This window comes from Sebastes fasciatus, chromosome 12 (assembly GCF_043250625.1).
Source record: "Sebastes fasciatus isolate fSebFas1 chromosome 12, fSebFas1.pri, whole genome shotgun sequence".
NCBI lineage: Eukaryota > Metazoa > Chordata > Actinopteri > Perciformes > Sebastidae > Sebastes > Sebastes fasciatus.
Genome location: NC_133806.1, coordinates 20,820,985 through 20,837,002, shown reverse-complemented (window position 1 = coordinate 20,837,002; position 16,018 = coordinate 20,820,985). Strand labels below are relative to the sequence as shown.

General features: G+C 43.3%; 1 protein-coding gene across 7 annotated transcripts in view; it reads right to left on the bottom strand.

The window, feature by feature from the left end:
- ptprub (protein tyrosine phosphatase receptor type Ub) overlaps positions 1 to 16,018 on the bottom strand; it is a 182,555-nt gene that overhangs the window by 43,660 nt on the left and 122,877 nt on the right. For all 7 annotated transcript variants that reach the window (XM_074654076.1, XM_074654078.1, XM_074654080.1 and 4 more), the window contains exons 8-12: positions 12,415 to 12,732; positions 10,081 to 10,190; positions 6,899 to 7,100; positions 5,327 to 5,429; positions 4,676 to 4,949 (exon numbers count right to left, since the gene is read on the bottom strand). In XM_074654076.1, coding sequence (XP_074510177.1) covers positions 4,676 to 4,949; positions 5,327 to 5,429; positions 6,899 to 7,100; positions 10,081 to 10,190; positions 12,415 to 12,732 — 1,007 coding nt within the window. The remainder of the gene's footprint in view (positions 1 to 4,675; positions 4,950 to 5,326; positions 5,430 to 6,898; positions 7,101 to 10,080; positions 10,191 to 12,414; positions 12,733 to 16,018) is intronic.

Below are 16,018 nucleotides of genomic sequence, written 5' to 3'. Positions count from 1 at the left end.
TTATGAAAAGGACCTTTGTCAAACAGCACTAATGAGATCCAAGACTGTAATCCAATTCCATCCTGCCACCTCTTGGAGGACATGCGTTATCAAATTAAGATTTACAGATGCTAATTCAGGCATTATGGGACAATTATGCAAATTTGCCCATTTCGGAAATGAGCAAAGAGCACTTTTCTCAAACTCCAGTTAAATTGCTTTTTTTTATTATTGAAAATCCATCTCAAACTGACAGACACTTAAACAAGTTCTTAACATGATGGTTTGCTCTGTAAATACAGACTGCAGACAAACATGTTGACTGTCATTTCATTTCCATAATCAAACCGCACAGATTCAGAGAATGGCACAGAGTACGTTTCCCATTATCGAATGCTATTTATTTATTTATTTTTGTCCTCTTTTATTTATATGCCTTTACTGTGAGTTAACAAAAATAATAAGAAACATTTTTTTTTACATCATGGTAAAATCCAACGTAACAAGCGCCAGTACAATGCCCTTTCATTGAATAACTATTCCAATTAATTTTCTATAAGTTTCTCTTTAATTTTTAGGCTATTTATTATCAGTGGTGGAAAGTAACAACATTTATTCAAGTACTGTACTTTCTGTGCTTTGTTGACATAGCCGGGCTGGCCGTGCGTGCCTTTTAGTGCATGTTAATGCATGTGAACGTGCCCCACTGGCTAGCTTAGGGCCGCCGCTCTGCACTGCGCTCATATGGCGGTTGACCACTGATAACGGCGTCCCGGCTGACGGCGCCATTGCGGAAACGTAGCACCCACCCTCTGGTTCCCCCCCAGGTTAACAATGATAGCTCAGTCAGCACTGTTGCCGCAGTTTGCACTGTTAGCACTGTTGGCAATAGAAATGCTCTGAATTTCATATTGAGGACCTTTAATCTTTATTGGTGCTCTGCAGTATAATAGAATTTATCTCGATTGCTTTTGATTATCTGCTCGTTTTAATTAATAATCATTAATCAAATTGCTTAAAAGTGCATTTCTACTGTATGTGTCTCTAGAAACGCTGACTGGTGACTTTGAGCTTTTGAGACTGACTCAATTATAGGAAACATTTTCCATCAAAAAAAGCTGATTCATCTGAACCTGCCTCCTGTACGGAGACGGCATTTGAAACCTTACATTCAATCATTACAAGCTTTGGCAAATTAAGACAGAGCACGTTTGCATCTGTTTACTGTAGATGATGGGAAAAAAAAAAGAAGAAATAGGCTGTTGTGATGGATAGACGCACATTTCTGTAACATCCACATCTGAATGGTTGTGTGCCGGCTCAGCAGAAGAGTTAATAGGCCAGCTCCAGATTGTGGGACACACATCACACGTCTGGCCGTGCTGCGCCAGTCACGCCAGAGGGGCTGGAGCTTCCTGGCAGCTCTAAATACAAAACACAAATGCCAACATGCAACGCGGGGCTCCACGGCACACACTCAAGGTTTTACAGTGTGTGTGTGTGTGAAGCTGGGAGATGTAAGCGTAGATGTTATAAATGACTATGTGGTGGCCTGCAAAGCTACAGTGTGTACCCACAGTCTTTCAAGTACCTCTTTAGATGAATCCATCAAAGCAATTAGAGAGGCTTGACAGTCCCTCTCCAGATAATTAGCATGGGTAAATGCCAAATATTATGGGCCCCATATACTGTTCACACTATTCCCACTGCTGCCACTGTTGTAGAGGATTAGATGCGACGTTGCTTCCCACAAACACATTCCAGACAAACACAAACTTAAACAGACCACACAGGCTTTGATTCACTGCACAATTAAATAATAAAATAAGTAGGCTGACAATTTAGATTATATTTTAATAAGGTGTTCAGACTGCAGATTCCTTAGATGATTGCCAAATATGACGACTCTATTACCACCTCCATATGCAGAAACCCTTATGAGCAATTGTTTTATCCAAGTAAATATGTTACTGCTTTCAATGCCATCTTCCCTTGCAGTTCAACAGCAGGTAACAGTTTGTTTTTTTCCCTTCTTCCACAATGTGTGAGCAGGCATAAGGTAATTATATTTCCCTCTTCTGTATACAATCCAAAAACAACTATAAAAATACCCCACAGTACATGAATATGCTGAATGCATTCATGCTTCCGTTCCGTACAAAATCACATTTAAAATGCTAAAATTCTCTTTTTTGGCCTACATTTTTGTGACAGAGTGAGTAAAAAGGCCTGAAATGCATAATTGCACACGGAGGATAGGCAGGAAGACAAAACACAAAAAAGGAAGATACAAAATAGCACAAAAAACACATTATGCACTTGCAGCGTTCCAGTCCGTACAAGCTGCACGAGCCAAACCTTAACATCTGCTCTGTGGGTTTTAATAGGCGCTCTCATTAACACGTTTTAATAATATCATTAACAGGCAAGAGAAGGCATCAGTGTCACATTGTATTATTTGTTGGTCTGTTAGTTTCATTGCTGCTATGTTATGCTTTTTTATGCTATCTTGCTTATTGTAATTAGCACTTTCTCATGTTTCAGTCCGTGTTGTCATAGCCCTGCTGCGATATGTCTTCTGTGCCCCGCTGCTGATTGGTTACACGCCCAGCAACTAGTTGCCCCTCAGCTGTGCTGAACCGAATGCATGGAGCTAAATCACAAGCTTTTTTAGCTGACATCCAGAGTAAAAAAAAAATTTTATTATGCTTAAAAAAAAAGGAAAACTTCACACCCACAACAAAGACTTTGACAAAAGTGTGATTTCTGAAATACCAACCCTAATAAAGCAGAGTATATGCAATTACAGTAGTATGTTTTGTCGTTTTCTTGACTAAAACAACAGCAAGACTTCTCACAAAATCCAACAGAAGAGTCCACATAACACCTGTTTTAACATATCTACATTGGTTACCTGTATGTTTTAGAATGGATTTTAAAATTTGAATGTTTACTTTAAAAGCACGGATGGGGTTGGCCCATCTGGCTGACCTACTAACCCCTTACGAGTCTGAATGCAGCCTGATATACTCCGGCAGAGGTCTCTTAGTTATTCCTAGGGGAAGGCTAAAAACCAGAGGAGACAGAGCCTTTAAAGTCAGGGCCTCACGACTCCAGAACGACCTGCCGGAGGAGATCACGCAGGCTGGCTCCGTTTTGTCTTTCAAATCTCTTTTAAAAACACACTTTTTCAGAATTGCTTTCTCTTAATCGGTTATTCTTCTGCTATTATTCTACTTCTTGTTACTGTGTGTTAATACTTCATACCTTGCGTGTCATTTTTAATGAATCAACTCTATTTTTATTTATAACTTCCTGTTAATTAGTGTTGCTTTTTATGCCTTTGTAACTTGAAAAGTGCTATATAAATAAAGTATTATTATTATTATTCAAACAACTTGTGCGGCCATGAAAATGAAGTTCCTGCCCTCCCAGCACACTGTTGTTCCTTCAAGAGCAATTGTTTCACCACCATCATAGGACTGATGCCCAGATTTCAACGCAGACTGCTGCTACTGTATTTTCAGACGAAGGCAGCAGTGTTTGAGCGACTGGGGACAGTGTTGGCTGTGTGATTTGGCACAGTGTTTCCACTCATTGTGGGTCATGGATGCTGGCCTCCTGCCAGGCAAAACAAAACCTAATCCCATCCGCCGGTAAAGCCAGGCCTCCCCTATCTAATCCCATGCTTAGTAGCCTAGTTGTGTGAAGTGCTCACACTGCACTACCTCCGTGTATTTCTCCACTGGGTTGGAAAAAAGATCCTACTGGTGTCCATGGGACTTTAAACACAGACGGGACTCGAATAGTCAAACAGACCAGTAACCCAGCTTGCGTGTATTTATTCCCAAATGATGATTACACAAGGCTGCGTTACCTACGGCAACGGTTCTCAGCTCCGTTGCCACAGTCTGTGAAGATTAAAGCAGCAGCTTTCGAGCTCTGATCATCTGCACCTGTGCCCAATTATCTTTAAGTAATTGCCTCACCCAGGTAGCAGCTCTTCCTGTAATGGAATTTGGGAAGGTAATGTGGCGTCCTCTGGGTATGACGGGGAGACCGGAGGGCTTTGTGTGCTCGAGAGCGGTGAAATGGATAGAAAAAACAACACAACAGTGCAAAAGAACATACTGCTTCTCAAGTAACAAGGTCTGCAACCAGGATTCAGAAAGTTCTGTTACGTGGACACAATATAGAAGCTGGTTTACCTTGGTCTACACTCACTGGCTATTTTCACAAACACTCAACTGATTAGGTTCCTAATGACAGAGATGAGTAGATAAGGACATTAACGAAAGGGCCATTGAACGAAGGACAGGAGGTAACAGGAATAAACCGAAAGAAATAGTACAGAATGGGAAAAGCATCAAAAAATCAAAGCCGAATGAAGTGAAGTGAAGTACGTTGTTGACTCTGAGTAATTCCAGCTAATCACAGCTTTGCTAGCTGTAAGTAATGCATGCAAGTAATTCCCCGCTACACTGCCAGCTCAATATGTTTTCATCCAGCAGCCCCATTCACAGCACAAATACTCTTTCAAGGATTGTGAGCACAGACAATGCCAACTGTCCTACAGAGTCAACCACAGCATTAGTAAATACAGATACTCATTAACAACTCTCAATGAATCATTAATGTCTGCATAAAGTGCTGCCAGATCTGCTGCACCACCAGGCGGGAGTTAACAGTCACTCACCCCTCTGAAGTTGCTCATAGCCTGGAAGTAGATAAGGTAGCTCTTGCGTGGGTCCAAAGGGCTGTTCCAGTAGCCGTTGTAAGTGTGATTGTCGCCCACGGTGAAGGGGCTGGCCTCTGGGAGGCTGCTCGGCGGCAGCTCGGCGGTGTAGTAGTGCGGCGTGCCGCGGGCCTGCGCCTCACCGTGGGACATGGGCAGCGGGAAACACTCCTGGAGCCCCAGCTCTCGCTTCACTTTCTTCACCATCTCCTCTTCAACCACCACCTGGTACGTACTGGACACAGAGTGGATGTGCATCTTTAATAAGTCATGTAATGCATGTCTGTCCAAAATGTCATCACTTCATCATTTTCTCCTGTTAGACATTTGTGTGAAATTGTCATAATTAGCATATGGATACTAAAAAAAACGCGTTTTTTGAGGTCACAAGGACCTCTGACCTCCAAAATCGAATCAGTTCATCCTGGAGTCAAAGTCCAATTGTGCTAAATTTGAGGAAATTGGTTCCAGGAGTTCCTGAGATATCACATTCACAAGAATGGACCGGACAGATGGAAGTACAGACGGACGGACAAACAATGCAAACAAATAATAAATAATAAAAATAACACAAAAAAGATCTAATATGTACATTTGAGATGATTTCCTCACCTGACAGGTGCACCTCTGCCTTGGGCGGGTCGCAGCAGGACAGTAATGGTGTTCTCTGTCTCGCTCAGGGGGGACGGCATGTCTCCGTAATCAAACGTGGGCGCTGAGTACACAGAAACACTGAATTTACATGTCCACACACACACATACACACACATTTGGCTTATAGGCCACATAAACGTGCTCAGCCACTCAATATTTCGTGAAACTGACACCCCTTTTAGAGCCGTCCCTCTCTCAGTGCTAATATACCCAATACCCATATCCTCATATTCAGTATACTGTTTGAATTTCCCTTCTGGTTGTCTTGGATACGAGTCCAATTAAACGTTACGTGTGTGACGCTAAATTGAACGGGTTTCTAATTTGAAAGGTTCTGGCTAAAGTCATGCTCCTCCCTGGAGACGTGGTGGCACATTTCTCTTTAATATCAGTAGTCAATTAGTGAAGGGGAAGCGGAGCAAACTATTCGTGAGGAATCAATGATTATCATATTAAAAAGCTGTTTTCTAATAGCGCAGCAGAAAAGAGCTGACATCAATTAAGGTGAGGCATTAAGGGAAACCAAATGGGCATTTGTTGACATTAAAGGTCTGTTGAGGTTTGTAGAAGTAAAAGCGGGTTTGATGCCTGCTGCCAGATAGAGTCTGTTTGAAGGATGATTGTGCATCAGACGCGGCGGCGTACGCACCTGAATGTGCGTGTGAGGAAATGTGTGTAGCTGGATACTCTGCGGTGGGTATTGCTTGAAGATGCTGACAGTAGTAGCTGTTGAAGGTGTTCAGTGTTTGCTGGCTGTCAGTGCCGATTTGAGAGACGCTCCGTGTAAGTGAATGTTCTGCACCGTGGGCCAGTGGAGGAGGTTGAGCATGATCTGCAAAGACTTTTGGACTCCATCTGCGGTCTGGCTTTGTGCCAGCGTTGTGTCTGACATACAGCCAGTAAGCAGTGATTGTGCACTAAATCTATAATTAAACAAACCGGGCCTCTCTGTAAAGAAGGAGTGAGTAAATGTGCGAGCAAGAGAGGGTGGGAGTGGCTGCGCCTGTGCGTTCCTAAGGGGTGTAATCCCATCCCTTAACAAGCACAAATGCATCATTAAGAGGAAATAGAAACACCGTGGCTGGATTTCTATCACCAGTAATAAGCTCGGAGACTCTCGGAAGTGACATTCTGGTCCCGAGAATGCATCTTTCTTTATACATAACACACAGCAGTGTCCCCCTCTGCGGTGTTCCTCTGCTTCCTACGAGTTAATTTATGTCTTGAGGACTGCGGGATGACAGTGTGTCACTTGTTTTGGAGAGGCAATGGAAAATAGCTCCTACACTGTGGGAGCAATAGTTTTGCCTCCGCGAGAGAAGAAAGATGCCGAGGTCAAAAGAGAGAAAACTCGGCTCCCAATTATAGCATGCAGTGGGTGAAGTCTGGTGTTGTACCTGCATGGTGCATCAGTGATAGGCGGCGATGGCACAGCCTCTACATGCCTGCTTCTATTTCTATTTCACAAATTTTACAGGCAGCTTTCACACTCCCTTGCTCAGTCAGTCAGTCAGTCAGTGGCGCTAATACCTGAGATGTTAGTGGTGATTTCAGTGAGGGCGGTCTGCCCGAAGCCCTTGACTGTGCGGGCTCGAACTGAGATGAGGTAAGTCGTCCCCGGGTGGAGGTTGGAGAACATGTGGTAGGTCTCGTTCTTCATCTTGGACACGGTTCTCCTCGGTCCCGGGACGTTGATGCCGGGATCAGACGACTCAATGCTCTGGTAGCTTATCTGTTGGAAACAAGATGGTCTCGGGGTAATATCATAAAAAACAGAGTCACCCCAGCACTGATTTTATGCTTCATTATCGTAGCGGCTTTAGAGTTTCATACTGATCTGTAGAGGTCATTAACTCAAACGGCTCTGTCGTAAGATGTAATTTTAATGTTTGATTGATATGATTCACTTCACTCAGTAATTGATTTGCTTCTGTAAATCAATGTGCTAATTGCTCGTGTGCCTTTATTGTTTTAGATGAATAGGACTTGATTGGCATTGGCACTGTTAAGTCAAAGTCATACAAGCAACCTGGAGTTTTTTCTAAAAAAGTATTGTGAGTGGTAAATGCTTTTTCTGATTAAGTAATGCATTATAAAAAAAGGCCATGGACTGAGGACGGCACGCAGTAAAAAAGTGAATTCAAGTGTTTCAATCAATAGCGCTAAGTGTTTATGAGTTTAATTAACTCTTATTATCACTCAAGAATTGCTGTTCATGAGTGTCCTTTAAAAGTGAAATATTTTATAAAGTTTTTCCTCGAGAGGTGATTTTGCCTCGCCTCCACGCTGCTCTCATGAGAGTTCCCACTTATACTCTTAGAAATAGCGGAGAGCTAAATGAGACGACCTTACTGCAATCAGACAAGGGTGAACGTATTAGGATATACAGTACATTAGAGCTAGGACGGATCCACTTCACCGAAGGAATGAACACTCACTCACTGTATCTGCTCATATGCATGTAGTACGCATGCTGAAGATGCCACTCAAGTCAAACCAAAGGCGTTGCTGATTATCATAGAAGAGCTTAATGCCTGCTCACGCCTCCTTAGTGTGAAGATAGAATTATGAGCCATCCAGTGACTAAACACAGACAGACCTCTGTGTTTCCTCTACAAAGGCAGACATAAAAGACGCCCGACGGTGCACGGAGCGGTGAGGAGGGCCTGCAGGACAGCATGGCGGTCGATGGGCTCAGGCTGAGTGGTCAATGGTTTAATCTGAGAGAAATGAAGAGGATTTCCACAGCTCTGTATGAAGCTTTCCACGTCAGCTGGGAGAGATCAACACGCTACGGGGTAAAAAAAAAAAAAAATCCTGTGCAGCCTCCACTTCACATGTCAAACCACAAATCCTATTTAATAATATCCTTGAGGCGACGTTGCAAGAGAGGCCAAGGAAAGAAGGCTTGAGGATAGGTAGGCAAGCCCACCGGTGGCTCACCACAGACAGAGTGTACTATACAGTAAATTCAAAATCATTATCTGGTTAAACATAAGGCCTACGGCACAACAGAGGCATGTAAGTTATCTATTAATAACACGGGGCTCTATTTTAATGGCACAAGACCAGCGTTTAGTGGTAGTGCTCGGCCATGTGCACAAGGTCAGTGAGAGCGTAGTGCACAATGAGCTAAATGTTTGGGTAAGGTTGAATAGACTATAAATTGGAGCAGAGTGGTTTGGTGATTAATGTCTGAAGTGGCACTCCAAGAAAATGGTTCACCAAATAGAGAGGAAAGTATTTTTGCACTGGGCAGGAAAACACCAAAGGAACAGAAACATTTCAATTACAGGAGATTGCTAACATTTGATAGTGTTGCTTGAGATTCAATAAATATTGAGTCTGAAGTGTTACTGGACGTGCTGTTTGAGTATTTAAATTAGAGCTACAGTTAAAAGTTCAAGTTAAAATCGACAAACAACACGTACAGCTGCCGAAAACCCAAAATAGTCGAGCTGGCCAAACAATCTGACCACGAGGTCAATTTACCGTATAGCTCTTCTGGAGCTTTCTGTCATATCACACATCTTCCTCAGGTGTTCAAATTAAAACTTTTCTGTGCACTTAATCGACTTCTCACCAATGGTGGCGTAAAAAAATTGAGATAAATTTTAGTTTTAATTGAAAGATAGAAATTGTAACTCCTACAAACTTTTCACAAAACGCTATAGCCGTTCCAAAACAAAAAAGGGCAAAAGTGTAAGGAATGAATTAAACGATGTGTTACTGTGTTTTACTGCTCGAACTAAATATGCTTGTGCTAATGCATGTTCGGCTAGCTAACTACCTTCAGTAATCAAGGGGAAAAGGGTAACATTAGCCAACTACATTGTGTTTCAGTTACGTAAAGAAATAAAAGTCATGATAGCATTGTGAAGTATTTCCCAACTGTTTGGCAGCCAGTCCTGGATGCTAAATTTACGAATCCTGCTGTGGCGATAGCATGACGCTGCCTTTGTTGGTTGGATTGGTAAGGTTTAGGCATGAGGAGTGAGATTGGTTAGGGTTAGAGGGTAAGAACATAAGGGTAAGCCAATCAGAGGCAGAGTAGGGCGGGTCATGCCGTCGCCATAGTGGGATTCGTAATACCACCAAAGAACGTATATTGCCAAGAAGTGAATGTCAACTGTCCGTTTCATTGCAACATCAGCGCCCAGCAGCAGAGCTACGCTTCTGCCATTTTGGTCTCAAAGAGACTACCGGACGCTGGTAAAACGTCTGCCTAAAGAGTGACCAACAAAAGTAAAACTAAATTATTTCTAATCTATTGTCATATTCTACCGAAATGGCCTGTGTTGAACAATAAAACATCATAAATATTATAAACATTTTCAGTCCAAAATGGCGGCACAGGAGTTTCGTCTCTTTGCTTCTGTACTTCTTGATACCGCGTCCTGCCAGCTACTACTGTATATCATAGTTTAGGCTAATGTTAGCGGCTCTGTCCTGCTCGCAATTGGATTCGGGGAAGTTTACAGTCCAGTAGCCCCAGTAGTAGTAGTAGATAGCGTTTGTGGTTCGTCCTCATCCTAAAAGCCTTTCCTTTAGTAACCTCAAAAGTGAAAAATACCATCTAGCTACTGTATATGAACAATGAAGCATAAATCTAAACATCTATCTTGCTCGTCCAAGTGTGTAAATTAAGCCAATAATGAAGCTGACCATGCCAACCATTTTTAAAGTGACAGAGATATTCGACAGTGTCTCACCTCATACTGGGTAATGAGGCCATTGGGCTCGACGGGCTCCTCCCACTTCAGGAAGATCATGTCATCCAGCGGGGTGAAGGTGAGCGACTCTGGCGCGATGCCTCCGGGAACTATAAGAAATTGTCAGAGCAAACATTCGTCGGGGAAATTGAAGTGCTAATCCCACAGTGAGCTTCTCCTGTCAATATCACAGAAGTGACCGTCACAGTGGCTCAGAACAATACATCACATGAGACACCCAGCCAGAGAGCAGCACAGGCACAGAGCATCAGATAAGGACACGGTTAATTTATGAACTGCATCAATTATGTAACCATAACACAGGCAAGAGAAAGAAAACTTAAGAAGATTATTATTATTTTATATCAATCTTCAGTTGAAATATATTGATGAATATGTCAGACGCTTGCTGGTACACTTGTTTCTGAATGGCAGCAAGCTGACTACCAATGCCTGAACTTCAATTTTAGACTCTGTTAACAGTTTTTTTGGGCCAGTCGGTTGCAGCCTCAGTCCCCGTGGTCTGTGTGAGAGCTGTACAGAGGGAAGATTGTGATGTGAGATTCAGGCCTGAGGCTAAAGAGCCAAACAGCTGAGTCAACTGTTATGTTTGAATTGAGTTAATCTGGAGGACAGCCCATTAAGGCTTTTACAAAAAGCATTCATAATTGACATGTACTGTATGTATACATACATATATGTATCTTTTATCACATCAGGAAAATAAAAAACTTTCTCTTTTGATCTTTTTCTATCTTTCTCTGTACTCTATATATCTCTTTCTGAAAAATCGTGTTTGTTTTGATTTTTTCACAGCCGAATTGATTTCTCCCTCAGCTGCCATGCAGACGATGTGCTGCGGCACAAAGGAATAATAGGAGATAAGAAATAAGCACAAAATCCTATCTCAGGGTTGCCAGAGACTCAGATATAATGTTTTCTCTTTTATGTTATTTTCGTCTGAAAATGAAATGGATCTTTTGTAATGCTGATTCAGCCTCCGTCAGATGGTCACCCTGTCTGTATTGTGTTAAAAGAGGACAGAGGAGCTGCCGTTAATGTTTGGGCAGCTCCTCTGAAATATTAGGCAAATTCACCTCATATGAACCAAAACTGATGCATGTGTGAATTTGTGTATTTTATCCACATGCGGTGCACTTGATTTATGTTGAAAAACACCGTAAATCCTCAAAACCAACCATCACAGCGTTAGCTAAATGTGACAGTAAAGTTCTGGTTGTGGGCAGTCTCAGGTCTGGATAGTCTTCTGCCTGACATTTGCTATGAGAATAGTTAAACAATTTGAGGTATTCTGGTATATTTTAGACATCATACTCCTCCAAAACCGCTCTCTAAAGCTCTCTAAAATGACAATGATAACCCCAGGGCTCTCTGATTATAAGGTTAAGAAAGTAAAATGCACACGAAGCTTTGCCAGACTTAAACCCTTAACTGCATTTTAAAACAATAAAACACTGCATTGCCAGCATTTCATACGCACCAACACATTGTTGTGACCACACATTGTAACATAATATATATTATATATATATATATATATATATATATATATATAATTTTGTGTACAGTAAGGTCATATTCTGTTTTTGTTTTTTTTACAAAATTAGATAAAAAGCAAAAAGAGCAAAAAGCAATAAATAATAAAGGTGTTGTGTAAATACACTATAGTTACCAGTTTATTAGGTACACCTTGCTAAAAGTACTGCATACAGCAGTGCTGCAATATATCCTTAACCTCGCAGGTGAACTAACTGAAGGTGAAGTTTTCATCTTCAGTTAGTTTCGCTTTCGTTAGTTTGATTGACAGATGGTACATCCAATCACCTGCCCAGTATTTTGTGACCAATTATGTCTTCTTAAATGTTTCTGTGAAACAAACCATCTGATAGGGTCAGGTTAATATATCCTACCTTAATGAACGTTATAATGTTTTTGTTGAAACTGTAATAGAGGGGTGTTGATTCGACTGTATGGTGATTTTATTGGCTGCAGATTGTGGTGCTGTGGAGCTGTATCGCATTATACTGACAAGTGTTTCTATTATTTTGTCCACCCCATTAATATCAATGAGGGGAGGCTAAATAACAGAAACGGCAAACTTAAATATTTTACAGCTTTAAATGAAGGTCGGATTTATTGCAAGACATTCGTTTTAGCTCGGTGTGCCTGACACACTGGTAACTAAGTGTATTTTAGTGTTACGGTGATGATTTCCTCAAAATCTTGACTATTTTGAAATGACACTTCTCATGTTTAGTTTTTCTGTCCTCTGCTTCCATACTATCTTTTCTGTAACCTCCTCCAGAGACTTACTGTCCTCCTCCGTCTGGAAGTTGACCTCTCTGCCCTCTTTCTTCCCCTCTGGGTTGGCCAGTGACAGACGGACATGGATGCCGTGGTAGGGTGGCAGATCACGCAGCGTGAAGCGTGAAGCGTTGTGCTCCACTGCCAGGCACTCGCGCACCGTGGTGTTGTGGCCTCCGCCGCCTCCCGCCGTGGTGTAGCGGTAGCACAGGGACACTGAGTACGTGTGGCAGCGTGTCAGGTTGAACGCCAAATTCTCCCACTGCAGAGACAACTGCCTGGACTGGAGATCTGTGGCCGTGAGGCCCCGCAGCGCACGCATCGGCTCTGGGGAGGAGGGAGGAAGATTGAAGGAAAACAAAAAAGAGAGAATTGAGTAATAAAGAAAGCTAAGGCAAAAACAAGCAATGTCATTAGGGATGTTCTGAAGGCACAATACTGAATTTGAGAAAATGAAACCACAGGTAACTTTGTTTTATTGTGAAATATTTGATTTCAGACGGAGCGCCGAGCAGATGACAGTGTCACTGGTGTCCCAGGACTACCCTAGCAGTTTTTCACTTGCTCCCCTCCCACATGCCGCCATATTGCCCCGCCACAACATGGAGGTCACCAGTTTGCTGCCAGCGCAACACGCCCACATCCCCCATGGCAGAGCGGGAACTCATGCCAATTGCGCTAATTAATTGGACAGGCTGTGTGGGTTGCTGTCGCACTCCCACCAGTCCCCGCCTCCGTGTCGCTGAGCAAATTGACTATCCAGTAGTTCTTTGCCCCCAGGTTTAATCCACACACAAAAATGCCAGCGCGATACAAGGGCATTCACTTCCGCTGGTCACTTTTACTTCTGGGTCATCGCGATGGCCTGTCGTATTTTTAGAAGGCACCGAGTTAATTCTGGTCACTGCCGGGTTAACCCCCGACTTTCTCTGACTGAAAGAACAACAGCTCTGTCTTTGACATCCTCCTCAAATGTAATGGCTGGCTGAAAGACACAGAGAGCCTCTATGCACGGACGCACAGATCAGCCAGTGTTCGGGAGGACGTCCGAAAAACTGAAGAGAGGCTGAGTTAAGCCAAGGACATCCTCGGTATCAATGGAGGCATTTATCAGTGGCCATTATTAACACAGTCAATTCCTTTTTGTCAAGCAATATGCTACATAATGTATTGTATTGCTTTATTCTTTTAATAGGGCATGGTGAGTAATGGGCCGGGGAGGCAGGGAATGACAGCAGAGATATGGGGTACAGGGAGAGATCAGTGGAGTTTGAGGTTACTGGCCAAGGTCTTCATTCCCTCACTGACTTGCACACTCAGTGGGATTCCTGCTGCAGCACAGATTAGTGCAGGGAACTTAAATAAGGCGGCTAATGCATCACTGAGCAGGGGCTAATGCACTAAAACAAGAATTATCTAAGAAAATGGATTTTAACGTAGCTCTGCAAGGACGCACAGTTGCTGTATAAAATAATTATTTAACTCTTTATCACTCTCTTTTTAATCTCTTTTCATCCTTTTATCTATTCCACATGTGCACATGTTCAAACACACATAAATTAACATGCTCAGATCCAACAGCCCCTATGCCCAGATTCTTATGCCCTTCTTTAAAAGTGAAATTTTATGACACGTCCAATCTATACTGAAGGCTTCTGCAGTCACCAGCTTTCTCTTTTAATTTGCTGTCTGGCATCTCACACTAGATGGAAATATGACCGGAGCATTGATCAGAATTTCGTCCAGGCTAATGTGGCGGCAGATAAATGGGTGTGCACGGTAATCGCAAAGTAGTAGACTGCACCCAGCAAGAAATGTTAATGTTCCATTGTTCATTGTGGCTGAGGATTGTCTTAATGGTGCAATTGATAGTCTGCACAGTCTGAGAGCTAAATAAAGAGAGGCATTTAACCGCTGAGTTGATGAAAGCGCCGCCAAAGAGGCCACAGTGTGCTCATTGTGGCTTTTCTCAAAGTGGACATTTGTGCCAGCCCCTTCCTCCTTGCCTCGTCTTATTTGTGTGTATGCCGTGGGCACCCATTCTCTGGCACCCCGTGGCATGAAAACTGCAGCCGCCCCAACGCGGCCAAAAGCCCAGAGCACCATGTTGGTCCTCGGAGATTGGAAGTTAGAGTAGATGTGACAGGTTCTGCTTTGTTATCTCCCCTAAAACTGTGAGCCTGGACAGCAGCAGGACGGAGCAGGGTTGCCTAAGATTGCATGCATCCGCGGAGGGCGATCTGCACTGACTGTGTCAGACGGGAAAACTAAATTTATACGGACAAGCACGCCTGTACCCATGTGCAAGCAAAAAAACACGAGCACACATAAATCCAAACACCCCAAATGTGAACATGTAGGGAATTCTGGCTCAGACTGGAAGACATGATGAACGACGTGCCAAGAAAGGCAAAGCACTTGTGCTCCTAATGCGTCTAATTTTAGTCGTGCTCCAGTGTTGGCTCCCTCTAACAGACCGAGAGCATCATGGGCCGGGGCTCTCCAGAAGGTTCAGTGACCCAGCAGCAGGTGGAAGCCCATTAACGTAGTTTGGGGACCACCTGCAGTACAAATGCTCGCCTCTCCTCTGTGATTTACTTGAGGGGCTTCAAGCTGTGCTAATGCACCGTGCTGATAATCACAGCAATGGCTCATCAAGCACACCTGGATGGCCATCAGAGCCAGGCAGAGACCATGTTCACATTCACGGCCATTAGTTTTACAGCACCCGCACGAGGACGGCTCGGCGCCGCGAGGTGTATGTGTACGCCGGGCGCCGGGTAGCCAACATGTTTGGGAAGGAGGGGAAATATCCAGCATGACCATGGAAGAGTGACATTAGTCACGGTGGCGAGACACAGCTTCTGGAGAGGAAATTCACTTTCCTCCTAAATACGGCGACGGTTCCAAATTTCCCTTCTGTTCACTGGATAATTACCACCTCCATGAAATCACCGCAACACCCCCACCATCTATTTTCTCCTGCTTAAAACCTAATCAGGCCAACAGCAAGGTTGCACGATCAGGATTCAGCGGTGGGATGTGGGGGTCAGTGGGGAAAGTGTAGACCAGATGGTTTGGGAGGTTGGGTCAGGAGGAGCAGTCTCCTGCAGGGTCAAGAAGGTGAGTTACACAAGCTTACTGTAAAGTGTATAACACAGCAATACGTAAGAACACTGGTAAAGCCACGCAGGAGTCAATCAGATGTAGCTGCTCGACAAAAAAAAAATCACGTTCACAGCTTCGCAGCAAACCTAATGAAAAACTACAAGACAGAACGACTGGCAGAATTAATTTCACCTACGCTTCCTCTGTACTGAACTAGTACTGCATCTAAACACCCTGTTTAACAGCTCAGCAAACACAGCAGTATTACTTATCCCACACATGGTTGAACAAGCTAATGTCACAGTGGTTGAAATGTAAATACATCATTAAAGGTTGAGTTTAGTGACTTTCACAAACACTGTCACCAGCAACTGTGAAAGCAATTTCCGTACACTGCGAATCCTCCTCTCGCTTCACCTCTCACACATTCACTCTCCTCATTTTTACTGTCTCACTCTCTCACTTTGAAAAACTACCCTCTCTCCCACACACACACTCACTCCAC